The sequence below is a fragment of the Lasioglossum baleicum genome, chromosome 8 (genome assembly GCF_051020765.1).
Source record: "Lasioglossum baleicum chromosome 8, iyLasBale1, whole genome shotgun sequence".
Classification (NCBI taxonomy): Eukaryota; Metazoa; Arthropoda; class Insecta; order Hymenoptera; family Halictidae; genus Lasioglossum; species Lasioglossum baleicum.
The window spans coordinates 4,522,159-4,542,231 of NC_134936.1; the positions used below are offsets into that span (position 1 = coordinate 4,522,159).

The following is a 20,073-nucleotide window of genomic DNA, read 5'->3' on the forward strand; positions in this document are numbered from 1 at the left end:
TCCGCCGAAACTGCGCCGTACATCTGCGTCCCGCGAATTCTCGTCTCTCGCGAGACTTGCATTGTACCGTCGTACCGTACTTTCTAGAATCGCGAAATCTCGACTAACGCGCTCCGCGATCGAAGATCCATCGCAAAAGTGTATTAGGAGCGCGGGCTCCCGGGTTGCGGCCACGTGGCCGCCCACCTGTAATTTATCATTTGACACCGAATAAATTAGTTCGAGCCATAATCGTTTCGAGTTTATGTCCGACCTGCGAGAAACGTCCTGCCGCGAGGGCTGTCCCCGTTATCCACTGTGTCCGAACTCCTGGCCGTTCGTGTCGTAGAATTCTGTCGGCGATTGCGAGAAGAGTCGAAGCTCGTGTTCGACTTCCGCGAACACGAGACTTTGGTGTTCTTTAGTGCGGTACTTCCGAGTACCTGGCGCCCGAACAATTGTTCAGTTAGTGTTCCCTTCGAGTATTCTCGTCAATCGCATTTGTCCCGAGAGGACCGTGTCCGCGCGGCAGCGCACGGCCCGTCCTCAGCGACTGTAAATTCTCGGGGTTGACCCCTTGCGCCGGTCAGAAAGCCGAGCGAAAAGAGGCAACGTCACAATATATACAAACATCCATTTTTATATATTAAGATAAGTACGACGTAGACCGGCAAATTTTGTCGAACATTGCAGCCCATTTACAGCATAATTACATTACTGTAGTTGGGCTGCAATCTCCTTCCAAATTACATTGTGCCTCTTCAATCCGTTTTTAAATTCGGCTTCCTTTTTCCCTATATAAATCTATTAGAAGAAGTACTGCCCCATCAGGCCACGTGAATGACTTGTTGGGGTGTTCAATTTCCTCACGTACTAATTCAGGAATAGCAGTAATAGTATCCATTTTCGTGACAAAATCGCTTGACAGAAACTGCTTTCAAATTTAGCGCTACTAACTTCGCATCAAACGCTTCACCTCAGAGCTGTGGTAGCTGATGCGATGTTAATGCGCGAGAAGTGGTGGGGATCTAGGGAATTCTGAGCGATTCATGCGTTGAAGCGTGAAACGGAACGCACCCATTAAATCCAATCTAAGCTAGTACCTGGACAGAAGTAAACCCTACACCGAGACAAATGGAATTTACATATAATCTGCAACAGACACTATAGTGCTCCAAGCACTACGGCCGCTACGCGCGGGGAGCGAGACGCGCGACCGGGAGAAGGGGGGGATCCTTGAGAATGCCTCCGATCGAGCAAAAATTTGCCCCCATGCCCCTGATCTATAACATCGAACATCTTTTAAATCTTTAATGATGCACATATGAATATATTATTATTGTATATTACATTCTGCCCTTAATTTGTTGTGTAATTATCTTTTTTCTTTCGTGTAAATTATTATTGATTACTTGTTCCTGTTCTTTTTTAATTTTGTATCTCTCTTTTTCCTGCTTTTTTGACAAATGTTCTTCTTCTATAATTTTTTTCTTGCTCCTTTTTTCAAGATCTTTCTTCCGTCTTCGACAGTATAGTTGGTGGTCCTTTGTTAACATCCACCGAACTTAAAATTTTCATTCGAGAATGCGTGTTTTTTGGAATCTTAAACTGGCCTACTGTATTGAGAGTTTGTACTTGTACGATGGATTCAACAGAATGAGATTCTTGATTTCTCTTCAATTTTTTATTTTTATTCAATCTTCTATTTTCCTTCAATCTGTGTGTCATTTTTAATAATATCCTTACATTTTATGTACACTTTTGGCTTTCTCTGACTTTAATCTGTTTTTTTATGATACTTATTAATTACTTTTTTCGACTGGAATCAAAAATTTTGTTTCTAGTGATGGCCATTATCAAATTCAATTTTTAAAGCAAGTTTACAATCTGAAAAAACATTTTTTAAGAACTATATCGACATGAATAATTAATTTTTGAGGTTAGGTATTAATACTGATAGATTTATGACATAAAAATTAAGTATTATTAACTTTACAGCCGGAACACATTTTCTACATTCGTTCTACAAGCTAATAGAAGACTACTTATACGTACATTTAGTTAAATAATTTGCAAACAATGCGTTGATTTTATTCACAAACGCGTGTCCGGCTTCAAGCGTAAGCACATTGCGTATAAGCTTAGAGTGGGACAGCTACTGTTATCGCGTCCCAGTATGGAGTACTTATATTTGAAAACAATCCTAATCTTGGACATCTAATATTTGGATTAATAATTATTATTTACGTTCAGTTTGATTGCCAATTTATTTTAAAATATCAATATTATTATGCGTGATAATTATTTTCTGTCTGAGGGCTTAAATTATATAAATGCACATAATTCGCATGTAAATAGACTATTTTGTATACTGTTTTCAGATGAACTTTGAATTTATTTTTAAATTTCAATTGATGTCATAACGAAATAATATTCACACCTACTTGTAGCTAAGAGAGAGAGAGAGAGAGGCCTCAGAATATATAATATAATTATTTAATCTCTTAATTACTGATTTTACTATGAAAATTCAATTGTCCAGATTTAGGTATTACTTTTGGACTGTCCAGACTTAGGGCACTTCACCTTAGCTGCTCGTGGCGTGCCTTCGGCTCTTCCCTCCGGGCGGGTTGCCCTGACGGGAGGCACACAATGGGCGCACTAATGACGTCACAACTTTTGACAACATGAAAAAAATTGTACACACATATGTAATTTAATTCGCCTGTACGCAATTTTCTGAGTTATTTTCTCTATGTAAGCGATTTCTGTTTTTTTCATTCATATCCTTGTGTCTCTACCCTCCCCTCCTCTCGCCTCTCTCCCTTCCTCTCCCCCCTCACTTTCCCTCTCACCTTCACTTACTCCCACTCTCTTTCTCCCCCTGCATCTCCCTCTCTCTCGCCCTCTCTCTCTCCCTCTCTCTCCCTCTTTCTCTCCCTCTCCCAATGAGTACCTCAAATTAAATACATATAGGTGCTATAAGTCAAAAGATATAAGCAGAAACGTGCCCGAAACAGGCCGCAAAAGTCGGCTTCGGTCACTTATGACGTCACAACTTTTGAATGAATGGTCTTTTTCGAATGCGGTTTGCTCTAAAACCTTCCCGAAGAAACGCCGCGTCTAATGATTCAAACCCCAGATTTCTACGTTCAGCAGTTCTCAATTGATGCCGTCTCAAACATACAGACAGACAGACGGACACGATTGTACTATACAGGGTGTACCTCCTAAACGGTCGGGAATAGAGGAAAATGTTATAAGAAAAAGTTGAATGGCATCAGACGGTGCATACTACGTAACTAAATGCACTTTTGTGCATCGTTGCATCAGAAAAATGCAACTGTACTTTTTTTTAAAAATGGAAACCTACATTTTTGACTGCATGTTGTGCTCTATATAAAGTACTAATATACTTATGCGCTAAACTTATTCGCTAGGAAGTTATCGAAGCTAAAAGTTCACTGAATTATTTCGGTCTCGGCAAGTGTTCCGGAGTACCTACGTTATGTTCCATTATAAATCAAAGAACTTTTAGCTTCGAAGGAATTTTTTAATAACGTTGATAAAACATTTTCTGGTCCAAGGAGGACTCCAATCTTTTTTTCTTCGCGAGAACTGTTGATACACCGGCGTGTGTATAATAAATATTAATTGACGTTGTGATCGACTGATCACTTTTCTTTCGATACCCGAACCCTACCGCGAGAACTCATCCCAACATTCCCGCGAAATCTCTTGAATACGATTACATTAATTGGATTTGTTTATGATCTCTACTTCCTTGATCTCCTCGGACTCCATGTCCTTGTCTCCCCAACCCCACTTCGCATCCTCGTGACTGTGAACATGTTCCTGCGCCTGGCCGTATCTGTTGAGCAAACGAAGAAGCTTATGTCAAATATTTTACATAGAAGCTTATGTACAATACAGTTTACGTTTCTGATGTATGACATTCGAAGAAAAATGAAATTTTCTGGATTCATTGAAATACTTACTTCGACCCATCACCGGTACGACTTGCCCGTTTCTGTACAACCGCGGAAGGGATGGTTTTCATGTCATACGCCAAGCCTATTTTACCGAAGAAATCGATGAAAGCCGTGGTGAAGTTCGTACTGTAGTTTCCCAGTTCGGCTGTTTTATAGTCCCATGGGAACACATGGTGGTAATTGTGCCAACCCTCGCCGAAAGTGATTATGGCGACGCCGATATTTTCGGCTGGCCCGATTGACCTGCGAAATTTAAAATCATCAATCCAAATGAAAATGTGTGTTGTTTGGTGTTGATTAATACTAAATCTACCACTTCTGGTCAAATCATCGGTTTCATTAGGTGTACAAATAAGTTCTTGACCTGAGAATAAAAACAACTGTACTGAATATTTTGAGCGAAAAAAATTTCCTTCTGTAAGGAAAAGCCGTATTTATTTGTAAAAAATGCCGTAAGGACGCAGGTATAACCAATCGTTGGAGTCAGACGTGTTTGTCGCGGGCGATCTTTTCGATCTGATCTTCTTCTTGCGATTCGTTGACCATCGTAATTCTACAACTCTACTGTTATTTACGATTCTGTTGTTACAAAATCGGCAGTACAAGCTAGCATCCGTATGCACACTGATTCAAGACAGCTGATGTGATCAATAGCACACACATGAGACATTTCGTGGTTACAGACAGAATGAGAAAGTATCGCGAAATTCGTGAAAACAGGATAGACAATGTATTGGTATAGCAATTAGTGATGTTTGGGCGGTAGTTTGGTGTAGATCTTCATTTGTTTTATCGATCTGGCACGACCTCATCAGCTGTCTTGAATCAGCGTGCATCAGTGATGCCAGAATCATGGGTCTTGGGTTTTTTCCCCTCCGCTCGCTCAGCCGACTCGACCCCCCACTCTGACGCACCGTCGTCGCCAGGTTGCTTCTACTGCGCACGCGCTACACATCTCGGCAGAGTCGCCGACGACGCGCGACGGTGCGTCAGAGTTGGGGGTCCAGTCGGCTGAGCGAGCGGAGGGGAAAAAACCCACGACCCATGATTCTGGCAACACTGGTGTGCATACGGATGCTAGCTTGTACGGACGATTCTTCTCAAAGTCGTTCTAAGCGACCAAAAACTCAAAAGTCGACTGGCAAGATTATGGCATCCGTATTTTGGGACGCGCATGGAATTTTGTTCATCGACTATCTTGAGAAAGGCAAAACTATCAATAGTGGATATTACATGGCATTATTGGATCGATTGAGTGCAGGAATCAAGAAAAAACGGCCTCACATGTAAAAGAAACTAGAGAGTTATTGTTGCTCGTTCGCTTCGCTCGCTCGCGAGTAGGGTTGTTTTTGCTCGCTCGCGGGTAGGACTGCTCTTGCGAGAGGGTTAGTGGTATGCATGGCTAGTAGGGCCTGCAGCTATTAATGTTTTTTATTTCGTGTGTGACTCTCCAAGAGCCACACAAAGAACTTCCCGATTCGTTAGTTGCAGTATATTATTATCATTATTTTTAGTACGTTTTAATAAGATTATACGTTTTCAGGGAAATTCAATAGTTTTCTACTTATTAAAAAGGTTTGCTATATGGCGTCGCATTAAACCAATATCGTATGCTCGTTGCTCGCTTGGTTCCTTGTTATAGCATACTAATGTTGCAAAATAAATTGCCTTAATTAGTTTTTCGCAAACGATACAACTCCTCATTATCCGGGTTTGCAGTATTGATTTTGGTTTTCTTCGATACTGTTAATTTAATTTGTCCCAAAATATATAAACCGCGCTCAATTTTGAAACTCTGCTCAGTGCTACATACAACATTTGTAAAGTTCGTTTTTCTGATGTTTTAAAATTCAAACATACTTTCTCGTATGTATGTCCCTGACTTTTATGAATCGTAATCGCTTCAGCTGGAACCACTGGAAATTCGACTACGTGTGATTTGATATTTTTCCTCACTCGACATATTTACTTGATTCGATATTTTTATTATTGGTGTTAAATTTTGATGAATATTTGGATTTTTCATATAATCACGATAACGAGTTCTTACTTTCACTCCTACTCTGGCCAATTGAAAATCTAACCACAATATAGACGAAATTTTAGTATTTTCTTGAAAAGTAATAAATTTTAATATTCCGCATGTGTGCTCCATTAATCAATCCATTTTCAACATCAATGTTATTAATAATTATCATATGTTTTATATGAATTTCCAATTTAATCTCAGTTAATAATTCGTTTTGAACTGATTGTTTTTTTAAAGATTGTAATATAAATTCTTTTTGTACTTTCAGCGATATTCTTTGAAAATGTATTCTCGGGAGTAGAGATGATTAACTCACTCTTGAATTGGGATAATTTTCGATTATTGTAAGCGGAAACATCATCATAAGGTACAAAAATAATTTTTTTTTTAATTTTTTGTGTAATTACGTTTGTTTCTTCGGTGGAAACTTTCCGTTCTCTCGTATAAATTGCATTGTTGAATGAACTTCTTTCGAAAAAACTAAAAAAACTAAAAAACTACTTGACCAAAATGAACCAAAATCTAATCAGCTCTAAGTTACAGCGGGGCACATCGATTGCATCATTCATCATCCTGATCGCGTTGTTACTTTTTCTGAAAACGTTAACGAAAAATTTGATACCATAGGAACGGACATACATACGCAGTAATACGCGCACACACACACATACGAACATTTTGCTGAAAATAGTCTAAAATGACTGCAATGACCATGAAACGTGAAGATCTGCTAAAAAATCGATTTTCGATTTTCGGGGTCATTACAATAACTTCCCTATAAAATCGGGAAGTTAAAAAGTGCCGTTTCACCAGGACAATGCTCCGTGTCACAAGTCGATGAAAACAATGGTTCAATTGGACGAATTACGCTTTGAATTGCTTCCCCACCCACCGTACTCTCCAGATTTGGCCCCCAGCGACTACGGGCTTTTTGCAGACATGAAAAAGATGCTCCAGGGAAAGAAATTTGGTTCAAATGAAGAAGTGATTGCCGAAACTGAGGCTTATTTTGAGAGCAAACACAAATCGTTTTACATACAGGGCATCGAAAAGTTAGAGGAGCGTTGGAATGAATGCATCACTCTTAAAGGAGAGTATGTTGATGAATAAAGTGGAATTTATAAAAAAAAATTTGTTTTTCTTAGTTAGACCGGAGACTTTATGAGTGATGTAAAAAACTTCGGAGGCTAAGGAGATGATTTGTCAGGAATTGGGAGAGAATGATGTATCCATTATTACCGCGAAGAAGTGGTTTCAAAGGTTTCGGAGTGAAAATTTCGATCTCGAGGATGGCGAGAGAGCAGGACGACCAAAAAATTTGAGGACGAGGATTTTGAGCAGTTGCTGGACGAAGATCCTTGCCAAACGCAATCGGAGCTTGCTACTAAATACAGTAGACGTTATGTTCGACCGCGACCATAAATTTTCGTCGCGACGAAGAGGGTTCTCCTTCTTTCTTTATGTACTCGAGTCAAGGGTACGAAGTGAGGACCGAGAACGGTCTACGTCTCGTGACATAGACCAGACAGGATGTTCTTTGTTCACGGTTTTAGTGCGGGTCAGCCCCAATATAAACATGTGCGCGCCACAACGTAAACCATCGGTCGACTGCGCGGCGCCGAATTTTCCTGGGGTCTTCGAGCGAAGACAAAAAGACGGTTGGGCCCCAGATCAGTGTAGTCGGAAAGGCGCGAACGAAACGAGTCGTAGAAAGTCGTCCGGTAGAGTCACTTCGAGATCCTTCGGACAAGGATATGAAAAGAGATCGTGCGATTTGAACCGCGGTAGTGTCCAGTGTGAACGATATTGCGCGATATTGCAAATCATGTTTGAACATGATCATAACGAACATACATACATAACAACATAAGGGATCTCTCGGAGTCGTACTGCAACAGGTCGTGCCGCAGCGCACACTACATACTTGAGGGATCCCGCGGAATCACGATTTCCGCCAGGTCGTGCCGTAGCACACCTGAGCACACCTCCACATACACTCGTATGGATCCCATGGAGGAGTGTCTCCACCAGGTCGTGCCGTAGCACACATTTATTCATATACACCAGTGGTCGGCACGGAGGAGACTCTGCAGGCCGTTTTCGGCTCGCGCCGCCTCTTTTCACCGACCGCACGTCCCGTTCCCCGTAACGGCCCTAGTCCTCGAGGCAGCTCAGGCCCGTACCTATCCCAGACCGTATGAACTGCGCGTGGCGCATTAGGGCGACACCCGTATCAATAGGTTTCCACATTACCATTGAGGTACTATTGTAAATGCGTTTTTTTATGTGGTTTCCCCTGTAGGCCTATTCCACTCTGTTGCATGACAATTTCTGAAACTAACTTTGAACGAATAAACACGGAAAAGAGATATATATATATACAGGGTGTCCCAAGACCCCTTCGACTCCGGGAAATGGGAGGTTCCTTAGGTCATTTGAAGCAACATTTTCCTTTGCACCAATGTCAGCCGGGGCTTTGTTTAGGAGTTATTAACGAAAAACACGGACCAATCAGAGCGCGACCTAGACGCGCGATGGCACGTTCAGCCCGGCGCGCTGGGAGACGAGCGCGGTGTAACGCCGCGATGCCGCAACGAACAAGAGTTTCTTGAGATTATGTGAATCTTCCCCGATTTGGATGAGCTTTGGATATGTTGTCAAGACCATGATTCTGAACAACATTTCCCTTTACAGTTTTTGTCGGCCGGCTTTAGTTTACGCGATAAGTAACTTGTAATTGTAAATCGATCGATGTACTATCTGAACTATCTCCTCTCCGATTTCGATGAGCTTTGGATATGTTGTCAAGACCATGATTCTGAACAACATTACCCTTTACAGTTTTTGTCGGTCGGAAGAACTTTACTTGTCAATTCATATGGGTGGATCTCTTTACCCGACTTACGGCAACTTTACCCGAACGAGGGAAAAAGCAGAAACTGATTGTATTAAAACCTCACTTATTCAGCCGTAAATCCATTTGCTGCTTCGAAATGTGTGTCACTGGGTCACTCGGTGACGAACTGCACAGATGTCTTCAGGTATACGACAGTACCGAAAGCTAAGGGACGTACGGCCAGGTCGACGAACTGCACAGCCGGTGGTAAAAGGCCTAAGGGATGCGCGGTCAAGTCGACGATCCAGAATTTCACTTTCACTTTCGAAACGATAAATAATTCGTATGTTTATTTCACACAGATGCCTTGAAATTTTTCCACACTCACAATCACTGTTCACATTTGTCAACACATAGTTATGCACTAATAATAATTGCTTAAACTAATTAAACGATTATTTAATCTAATCACTAGACTGCGGATCTTTATGTAAAATGAAAGTTGGCTGCCGCTATTACAAGGGACAGGAGCCAGACAGATATTTGATTCTTACTGTGATCATTTTAAGAAGTTGAAAATAATACATTGGTGTTCTGACATTACTTTAATCTCTCTAGTGTCTTAAAATGCACCTACTCATGTTTGCTACAAATGCATGAAATCCGCAGTCTAGTGATTGCATTACCTGATTGTTGTGATTTGTGCAGCAGGACAAGGGATATGGCAATTATTATTAGTGCATAACTATGTGTTGACAAATGTGAACAGTGATTGTGAGTGTGGAAAAATTTCAAGGCATCTGTGTGAAATAAACATACGAATTATTTATCGATTCGAAAGTGAAAGTGAAATTCTGGATCGTCGACTTGACCGCGCATCCCTTAGGCCTTTTACCACCGGCTGTGCAGTTCGTCGACCTGGCCGTACGTCCCTTAGCTTTCGGTACTGTCGTATACCTGAAGACATCTGTGCAGTTCGTCACCGAGTGACCCAGTGACACACATTTCGAAGCAGCAAATGGATTTACGGCTGAATAAGTGAGGTTTTAATACAATCAGTTTCTGCTTTTTCCCTCGTTCGGGTAAAGTTGCCGTAAGTCGGGTAAAGAGATCCACCCATATGAATTGACAAGTAAAGTTCTTCCGACCGACAAAAACTGTAAAGGGTAATGTTGTTCAGAATCATGGTCTTGACAACATATCCAAAGCTCATCGAAATCGGAGAGGAGATAGTTCAGATAGTACATCGATCGATTTACAATTACAAGTTACTTATCGCGTAAACTAAAGCCGGCCGACAAAAACTGTAAAGGGAAATGTTGTTCAGAATCATGGTCTTGACAACATATCCAAAGCTCATCGAAATCGGAGAGGAGATAGTTCAGATAGTACATCGATCGATTTACAATTACAAGTTACTTATCGCGTAAACTAAAGCCGGCCGACAAAAACTGTAAAGGGAAATGTTGTTCAGAATCATGGTCTTGACAACATATCCAAAGCTCATCCAAATCGGGGAAGATTCACATAATCTCGAGAAACTCTTGTTCGTTGCGGCATCGCGGCGTTACACCGCGCTCGTCTCCCGGCGCGCCGGGCTGAACGTGCCATCGCGCGTCTAGGTCGCGCTCTGATTGGTCCGTGTTTTTCGTTAATAACTCCTAAACAAAGCCCCGGCTGACATTGGTGCAAAGGAAAATGTTGCTTCAAATGACCTAAGGAACCTCCCATTTCCCGGAGTCGAAGGGGTCTTGGGACACCCTGTATATATATATATATATATAACTTTGACAAATACTTCGATAACCGTTTCACTGATTTCGATTCCCTTAAAAATGATTTCAGACTATTTCAGAACCCCCTCGCGGCCATAATCGAAGAACAAGCTTCCGAGTATCAAGAGGAACTTCGCGATTTTCATCAAAAAGTTCCTCTGAAGACTAGGGAAGAAAACAGTGTCGAATTTTTTAAAATATTAAATGAATCAAGATATCCTCTCCTCAGAAATTTCGCACTGAGAATTTTTTCAATGTTCGGATCGACATATCTGTGCGTATGTTCGTTTTATAAAATGCGGAATATTAAATCGGAAAAGCGCACCCGGTTGAATGACGCTTCTTTATCGTCTGCGATGCGAGCCGCGACATCTAATCTTTCATTTGATATATCTGATATTCCGACTACATCTAAACGTCCACGAAGAAGTTTGTGTGAATGACTGTTTAAAATTTTGGCAATGGAATTAAGAAGTAGTTCTCTCTCTCTCTCTCTTCCGCATTTATTGTTCAAAGTTAGTTTCAGAAATTGTCATGCAGCAGAGTGGAATAGGCCTACAGGGGAAACCACATAAAAAAAACGCATTGACAATAGTACCTCAACGGTAATGTGGAAACCTATTGATACGGGTGTCGCCCTAATGCGCCACGCGCAGTTCATACAGTCTGGGATATGTACGGGCCTGAGGACTAGGGCCGTTACGGAGAGCGAGACGTGCGGTGGGAAAAGGAGGCGGCGCGAGCCGAGAGCGGCCTGCAGAGTCTCCTCCGTGCCGACCACTGATATACACCAAGGGATCCCTCGGAGTCATACTCCGCCAGGTCGTGCCGCAGCACACACTACATTATACATATACTTGAAGGATCCCGCGGAATCATATGGGATCCAGTAGTACTCCGAGTCGTATACATAACGTTATCAACACATGATAATTCACTATCATCGCTACTCTAACGCTCACATCTTCATCGTTCTTTCTTTTGTAATCAATGTTGAATTCTATATTTCTGGGGTTTTTATGCCGCAAGGCTTTTCCCCAATGAGCCAATAAACTATCCAAGATATTTCGGCTCAATTCTGTTTTGTTTATTTACAATTCATTCCTTTTCCACTTTTACATCCTAACACTAGTTTTGAAATACGGGATTTCTCCATGTTGGAGAGATTTCGACGATACAAGTTACCCAATATGTAAGACATTTCCAGTCGTTTAAACAAGCTCCAACTACAGCGTTTAATCGATGAAATTGAGCACAAGCGGCCTACACAAGCAAGGGACCTAGGCCGGTCATATTACTGCATGACAATGCCAGACCACACAGCAAAATTGACCAGAGGTGTTTTAGATTCGTTGTGCTGGGAAGGTTTCAACCGGCGTATTCACCAGACTTGGCTCCATCGATTTTCACCTGTTCCGATCGCTCCAACATCATTTGGCTGATAGCCACTTCCAAACGTTAGATGAAGTAAAAAATTCCATTACCGACTTTATCAACACAAAACCACCATCTTTTTACCGCCAAGGAATTCGCAATCTGCCTGAATGACAGGTGGAAGATATATGTGGAAGCAAGCGGAGATTACTTTCCCGATTAAAATATACCTTGATTTATAGTAACTAAATAAATCATTATTTTCATGAAAAAAGGCCGAGAACGTATTTATACACCTAATATATTTTTCATTTTCATTTTCCATTCATTTTCATTATATAATGATATCTTGTCAGTTTTGTAAGCTACAACATTTTAATCGTTTTTAGTGTTCGGTAAGTTTAGTGTTAAACGTTTACACAACGTCCACCTCCGTAGTTCTCGCGAAGGCCTCTGTTACCGTAGCTGATACAATTTTATCGCCACCGTTAGGGGATTCTCCTTGGACCCAGTGAAACGGTAAATAACAAATTTAAACATCGTGACGATTAAAGAAAAGATTATTTACACATTAGCTTATAAAGTAAACCTTCTAACGTCTCAAAAAAACTCAAGCTGTTGGGTGGAATTTTGAAAAAGTTATTCGTTTTTGAAAGGTTTATGAATACTTAATACACCCACTGTATGTATGCATAGGGTGTATAAAAAGTAATGGTTTGAACTAATAGATTTGAAGTTTAAAAATATGAAAGAATACCTTATACCCATTGTTATACAGGTTGTCCCAAAATTCGTGAAAATCCCGAAAGAGGGTGGTTCCTGAGACCATTCTAAGAGACATTTTCCTTTGCACCAAAGTCAACTGCGGCTTTGTTTAGGAGTTATTAACGAAAAACACGGACCAATCAGAGCGCGCCCTGGGCCGCAGCGCCGTCACGATGCGATGTCACGGCGTACCGCGACACTCGCTTGCCGGCGCGGCTTGGCGCGCCGGGCCAGGGCGCACTCTGATTGGTCCGTGTTTTTCGTTAATAACTCCTAAACAAAGCCGCAGTTGACTTTGGTGCAGAGGAAAATGTCTCTTAGAATGGTCTCAGGAACCACCCCCTTTCGGGATTTTCACGAATTTTGGGACACCCTGTATAGGGTCTGTCCGGAAAGTAATGCGACCAAATTTTAAAAAAAAATGTCTATTAAACATATGGGTATTGTCCGACCGCCGAGAGTTGGCACAAGAAACTCGTAGGTACCACGTGACGCCCCTACTACGCGCTACACGTCTTCCGCGATTGGCCGAATCGCTTGACGAAGGCAGCAAACGAGCGTCGTGAGTGTGACTGCAACAAAGCGATGTGGCGACGCCAGCTCAGAACATTGGCGTAACCCTCCTTCTATGATCAGGTAAACGGCTTAAACCCAGTGGCGGATCTAACGATAAGCGGACTAAACGGCCGCGTGGGGCCCTGGGATACCATAGGGCCCCGAATTTTAAATAAATAAATTTATTACATTTAATGTGCAACACACACACGGTATGAAATTTTTCATTACTTTTCTTTTCTAATAAGTTTGTGAGAATTTCTTGCACCTTTTATTTCTAACTTGAGTTTGAGGGCCCCAAAATGTTTACCGCTTGGGGCCTCCACTTGACTTGAGCCGCCACTGCTTAAGCCGTTAAGTTAAAAGCCTAAATTTTTTTTGTAATAGAACACAAAGAAAACAGAATATTCCTGAAAATTGGTTTTAAAAAAATATTCTCATAACGCGTCTGACTTGTTATTATAAGGTAAAAGACTAAGAATATGATATAAAATATACGTGACATTTACATTTTATTAATGCAGTAAGACTCCAGTCTTCGCGGTTAGTGAATCAGAGAATATTATATGCCCCCCCGTTGTTTACGCGGATTCTACTTATTTACGTCTATGTTAACCGGTCACGCCCAACGTCGAAGCGTAAGAGTGGGGTCGGCAGCCTTGCGTCAAGAGTGGGGACTCGGCGAGTCCCCCTGCACCCCACTGACGAGATTCTGTGCCAACTCTCAGCGGACGGACAATACAAACCTTTAAGTTTCATCAAAGTAGGATCCTTGGGCGTCGACATATACAGTGGGTGTAGAAAATATTCGTACACTGATAAATTTCAAACAAAACTGTGAAATTGTTGTTTATTAACTACTTTTTTTGTAAACAATGAATACGTACATATTCTGAGAAGTCTATAGAATAGATACAATGCAATAAAAATCAATTTCTGGATTAACTTGCGAATATAATAAGGAAAAACAAAAAATCGACTGAAATACACCAACAAAAAGTATTCGTACAGTTTCTAACTTTTTACAATTTGAGAAAAAAAAACGTAATATAAATTAATGTGACATTAAAAAATAGTTAATTAATATTTGGTTGGATAGCCTTTGGCCTTTATAACCGCTGCAATTCTTCTCGGCATTGAATTTACTCGTGTTGTGGGATCTTGTTCCACTCTTCCTTCAGTGCATTTTTTAAGCTCTCTTTTGAAGACATTTCATGTTTTCTGATATCTGTCGTTCTAAATAATCCCACAGGTGTTCTATAACATTGATATCGGGAGATTGTGGCAGAGTTTTTAGATACGCCGGTGTGTTATGTAGTATCCACATTCTGGTATTATATGCAGTATGCTTCGGATCATTATCGTGCATGAAAACAAAATCATCTTTAATATTCATTTTCTCTGCACTAGGATCAAGATTGCGTCGCAAAATGTCAATATAGACCCTGTGGTTCATTATTCCGTCAATAAATTCTAATGAGCCAACACCAGCTGCACTCATGCAGCTCAAACAAGTACTGAACCTCCACTGTGTTTGACTGTAGGTTTTAAGTTTTGTGGTTTCAATTCTGTATTTTTTTTTCTCCAAACGGTACAGTGTCCATCAGACCCAAAAATGTTGAACTTACTTTCATCTGTGAAGATCACTTTATTCCAGTACTCCACTGGTGTAGTTACATTATTATTTTCGAATTCCAGTCTTCTCTTCCTATTCGTTTCACTTACGAAAAATTTTTTACGGGCCACCCGTCCGCGACATCCTGAATTTCGTATAAAACTGCGCACAGTACTAGCAGATACGTCAATGTTTAAATTACTTTTAATGTGTTCAACTATTTTTATTGCACTTATTCTTGGATTTGTCTTTACCATTCTAATAATAACTCTACCAGTGTATTGATTGATTTTTCGTGGACGTCCACTTCTTGATTTATTTTGTAGTCTTTTTCGTAGCCCATACCTGTCAATTAAACTTTGTATAGTAGATCGAGGTCTACTTACAATACGCGAAATTTCTGCTAAACTTTTACACTGATTGTGCAAGTTAATAATAATTTTTCTTTCTTCTATCGTTGTTTCCGCACGTTTCCGTCCCATTTATCAACGATAACTTTGAATATTTCGGGATTTTGAAATGCTATTGATGGCAACAACGTTTCTAAATATACTGAGGAGATCAATCATACTTACACCGCAATTTGTTTATGTTTACATGGTATGTTCGCGTTAAGAACTGTTCCCTACGCAGTTCAAATTAAAGAGTGTACGAATACTATTTGCTGGTGTATTTCAGTCGATTTTTTGTTTTTCCTTATTACATTGGCAAGTTAATCAAGAAATTAATTGTTTTTTGCATTGTATCTATTCTATAGACTTCTCAGAATATGTACGTATTCATTGTTTACAGAAAAAATAGTTAATAAACAACAATTTCACAGTTTTGTTTGAAATTTATTAGTGTACGAATATTTTCTACACCCACTGTATTTCCAGCGCGATTTCCATGCTTCGTATGCTCCCTGGAAGGTGTTTTTTGGAACCTCTCGTAGTACCCTCGTCACAGTCTCTTTGACGCATTCCACGCTTTCAAAATGGCATTCTTTTAGCACGTTTTTAATTTTTGGAAACAAGAAGAAGGCGGCAGTAGACAAGTCAGGGCTGTACGCGGGGGTTAAGGAAGTGTTGTGATCCAACTAAGAAGTACCGTTTACTGTTTTCCCCGTAATCTACGGAAAAGTTTTGGTTGGAAGTGCTCGACGAGGCTGCAACGAGAGTACTACGAGAGGCTCCAGATAACGCCTTCCAGGGAGCATACGAAGCATGGAAATCGCGCTGGAAAAAATGTGTCGACGCTCAAGGATCCTACTTTGAAGAATTTTACAGGTTTGTACTCATATGTTCAATAGATTGAAAAAAAAAAGTGGTCGCATCACTTTCCGGACAGACCCTGTACGTAATAATACTAATGCCACATTATTAAATGCTAATGTAAAGTATACTTACAAATTTAAAATTTTGTTTTTGTGTATGTAAAATTTTGTACTGATGTAAAAACAAACTTCAACAATAAATTTTCTTCGGTATAAACAATTTTGCGGCAAGTTTCTTTTACAAATGTCCACCGATCGAGACGTGTAGATTCACTCCTATGACGAATGTCATATACATTTTATACACCCTGTAGTACTACTGTAATCGGAAATCTGTTGGCTCACACTCTAAGAATGTCACGTGCAATTACTTGTTGTCACGTGACATGATAGTGATGTGTTTCTACAATATAATACTGGATTACGAAAAAATGTATACTCACATGTCGTAGGGCCTCATTCCCCACATATGAGCGACAGAGTTCACCAACCCGACTTGGTGTAAGGACAAAGTATATCTCACGACGGCTGCATACCAGGAATATAATGGTTTCTCGTCGAAGAAATAGCAAGGTACCCACATCGGAATGATAAAGGCGAACAGCGGAATCAATATGACGTACAACCTGTCGGAATTGGAAAAGAAAGGTACTGAACGAGTCAACGGAACCAGTTACCGTTCGGGATATTGAACCGAATCAATCTCTCGTGTGGTAAATCACTAGGGGTGGTCGGGTACCCGGAAATTCGGGTCCGGGTCGGGTCGGATATTTATTGAAATCAAGTCTGGTAATTAATGGTCGAGTCTGATCGGGAACCCGAAAATCTGACATTCGAGTCCGCAAACAATATAAATTTTCGGGTTTCGAGCCGACCCGACTTCGGGTACCCGCACACCCCTATAAATCACACTGTACAACAAATTTTTCATTTTGTTTTGTACTGCGACTGGGCGTCGGAAGAGTTAGGACGGAACCTTTTAATAAACTCTACAGGATGTCCCAAAAATGTTGTACTTCCTTGAAAGTGGTCATTTTCCCAAGGTCAATAAAGGTAAAGTTTTCCTTTACGAAATGTTCTCCGTGCTTTTGTTAAAGAGTTAAATTATCTCTTCCCAGTTCGGCTGGGAACGATTATGGCGCTCGGTTCTGTGTTAACGGTTGCTACGCCGAAAGGACAGTGTCGTCTAATACGTCGAAGAGAGCACTACGTGTAATATCGCACACGTATACTTTTCGTAATTGCGAAATAGATGAGAATCTTACGAATTCTTCGCTGAATAAACGAACTGTTCAACCGCCGAGAGTCTTACAAATTCCTCGCGCAAACAGAGTATGTACAGCGTGAATTGTGAACATTTTTAACATTTATCCGAGAACAATTTTGAAAGAAGTTCCATCATCTCTTACCTTTTCTGCCAGACCACGATAGGATCATTTTTCAGATCGCTCATGTCAATGGTGGCGCCTTTCTTCAATACCTCAGGATGCTTGCGAACCAACAACCAGCCCATATGCGAGAAGAAGAATCCTCTTTTTGCGTTATGCGGATCTGCATCCGTGTCAGTAAATTTGTGGTGTACTCTGTGATCTCTGACCCAATCGTAGATGGAATGCTGCAAAAATAGCCATTGGAATTACTGCTAAGGAAACATTTAGGAAATACAGTCGACCCTCCTATAACACGGTTAATTCGTTCCGCGACGCGTCGAAACTGTGTCAAGAAAATCTTAGAAGTCCTAGTACTAATTAGAGGGGTTGTATGAAGATTGTTTATTAAGTCGTGCTGTATGGAAAATACGTGTTTTAAGCAAACCGTGTTATAGGAGGCTTGTCGCAATTTTTGCATCGTGTTATATGAATGTATGCATTCATGACAAAAATAATTAACTGTAATTCGAAACGGTAAAAAGATTGAAAAAAATTTAAGACTATTGATACATCTGTGGTTGTAAGGAAGAACGCCGCATGTCACATAATTTCACTTTCAAGATATTGCCGTTTAAAGTTCTAATCACTATCGCTTTGACAGAGGACATCGGTTAAATTGCATTTTCTTTTTGAGCCTTCCGAATTTATTTCCGTGACTTGTTTCTGGTAAATACGTAATTCCTATGCCCTATACTATCAAGTTCAAATAATACATAAACTCAAATTTTTTGAAACTGTGACATGTGGCGTTTTTCCTGACAACCACGGACATTACCATACCTTCTAAATTTATTAAAAAAAGAAACAGAATCCCAAGTGACTTCTAATTGTTGCAATCGATGCAGATGATGTTTATTTTAGATAACGATCCGCAATTGAGCTACAAGAGGGTTGAGTGTATACAAAGTGTCTCAAAATTCCTTCAACATCCGGAAATGGGAGGTTCCTGAGATCATTTGAAGCAACATTTTCCGTTGCAAAAATGGCGTCCGCACTTTGTTACGGAGTTCTTAACGAAAAACATGGACCAATCAGAGCGCGACCTAGACGCGTATTTGCACAGACGGTCAATTGACAGTTGACGCGCCGGAACTACTGTGCTAACACGCGTCTAGGTGGCGCTATGATTGGTCCGTGTTTTTCGTTAATAACTCCTTACTAAAGCTGCGGATATCATTTTTGCAACGAAAAATGTTGCTTCAAATGATCTCATGAACGTCGCATTTCCGGATGTTGAAGGAATTTTGAGACACCCTGTATACAAACCTTTGTGTTTTACACCTGTCGAATCTCAAGGAATGAAACTGTTGTACTGCTACCGTTATTTATTCTACTGTTAATTTTATTTTTAAATACCGGTATTTATTTTACTATTTTCGTTATAATGGAAGATACCGCGTGGCGTTGATGTGAAAGAAAAGTGGTGGAGGTCAAATCTTACTTGGAAAGCGATCGTTTGAAAAATCATTAATATAAATCGCATCGGCCACTTTGCTTTATACGCTCGATGAGACCACAATCTGTGAGCGCCAGCTGTCACACCCAATGTCGCAAACTGTATTATAATGAACACTAAAAAAATATTATAATCGTTCTATTAATTACTGGAATAAAATTATATACCCCCCAAGTACAATACAAGTCAACGTATCCGTAATATTTCACCTTGTTGTACTGTTGCTATTTTTTTTTTATTTTAAATATACTTCAGAATGTCAACTTACTCCACAATATCGTAGGCAACTTAATTACGGTGAACGCAAGGTATATTCCGTACACCGCGGCAGCGTGCAGGTACGAGAAAGTGATGACACTTATCCAGACGAGGTTCCATTTATACTTTTGTGCTGGGCTCGCCGATGAATTCTGTACAGTCAACTTTTGCGAGCTCGTTTTTTCTGCCGCTGATTTCTCCTTATAAACGCCTTGCTGTGCAGCTTCCAAGTAGAGTGTTCCCGGTCTACCGAACAGGTTCGTCGCCATTTTCGTGGATCTAGAACAAGTATTCCAGGCAAATTAAAATGTTACTTTTGTTATAGGACCTTACTGTTATGTTCAGTAATATATTAAATATGTAGTATGTATTTTCATAGCTATTAAAAATTCACAATCACAAATTCTCAGGACTATCTTTACGGGGTTAGGAATCTGCATGGGGCTAGAAAAAATTATAATATTTTATACTTATTATTCCGTTTTCTAAACGTGGAGTTTTAAAAAAATTTATTTTATACTTTTTAGTCCGTTTTAAAACGTGGTATTTTTTAAACATTTATTTTTATTTAAATAATTTTTTACGAGGCGTAATTTGCATTATTCGGCAGCATGTACCTATGAAAATAGCTAGATGCTCAGTTGTATGTTTCCGAATAATGCAAATTACGCCTCGTAAACGAAAAAAATAGGACTTTTGAGGATGATCGCGCCCTAGATCGATCTTTTATCTAGCATTTTTGTCTAATGAAAAC

General features: G+C 40.3%; 1 protein-coding gene across 1 annotated transcript in view; it reads right to left on the reverse strand.

Moving 5' to 3' along the window:
* Positions 1-1,940: 1,940 nt before the first annotated feature.
* LOC143211107 (acyl-CoA Delta-9 desaturase-like) overlaps positions 1,941-20,073 on the reverse strand; it is a 256,986-nt gene continuing 238,853 nt past the window's right edge. Inside the window, exons 6-11 of the mRNA XM_076428549.1 lie at positions 19,330-19,598; positions 19,047-19,177; positions 17,585-17,790; positions 16,619-16,801; positions 3,978-4,214; positions 1,941-3,850 (exon numbers count right to left, since the gene is read on the reverse strand). Coding sequence (XP_076284664.1) covers positions 3,733-3,850; positions 3,978-4,214; positions 16,619-16,801; positions 17,585-17,790; positions 19,047-19,177; positions 19,330-19,598 — 1,144 coding nt within the window. The 3' untranslated portion in view covers positions 1,941-3,732. The remainder of the gene's footprint in view (positions 3,851-3,977; positions 4,215-16,618; positions 16,802-17,584; positions 17,791-19,046; positions 19,178-19,329; positions 19,599-20,073) is intronic.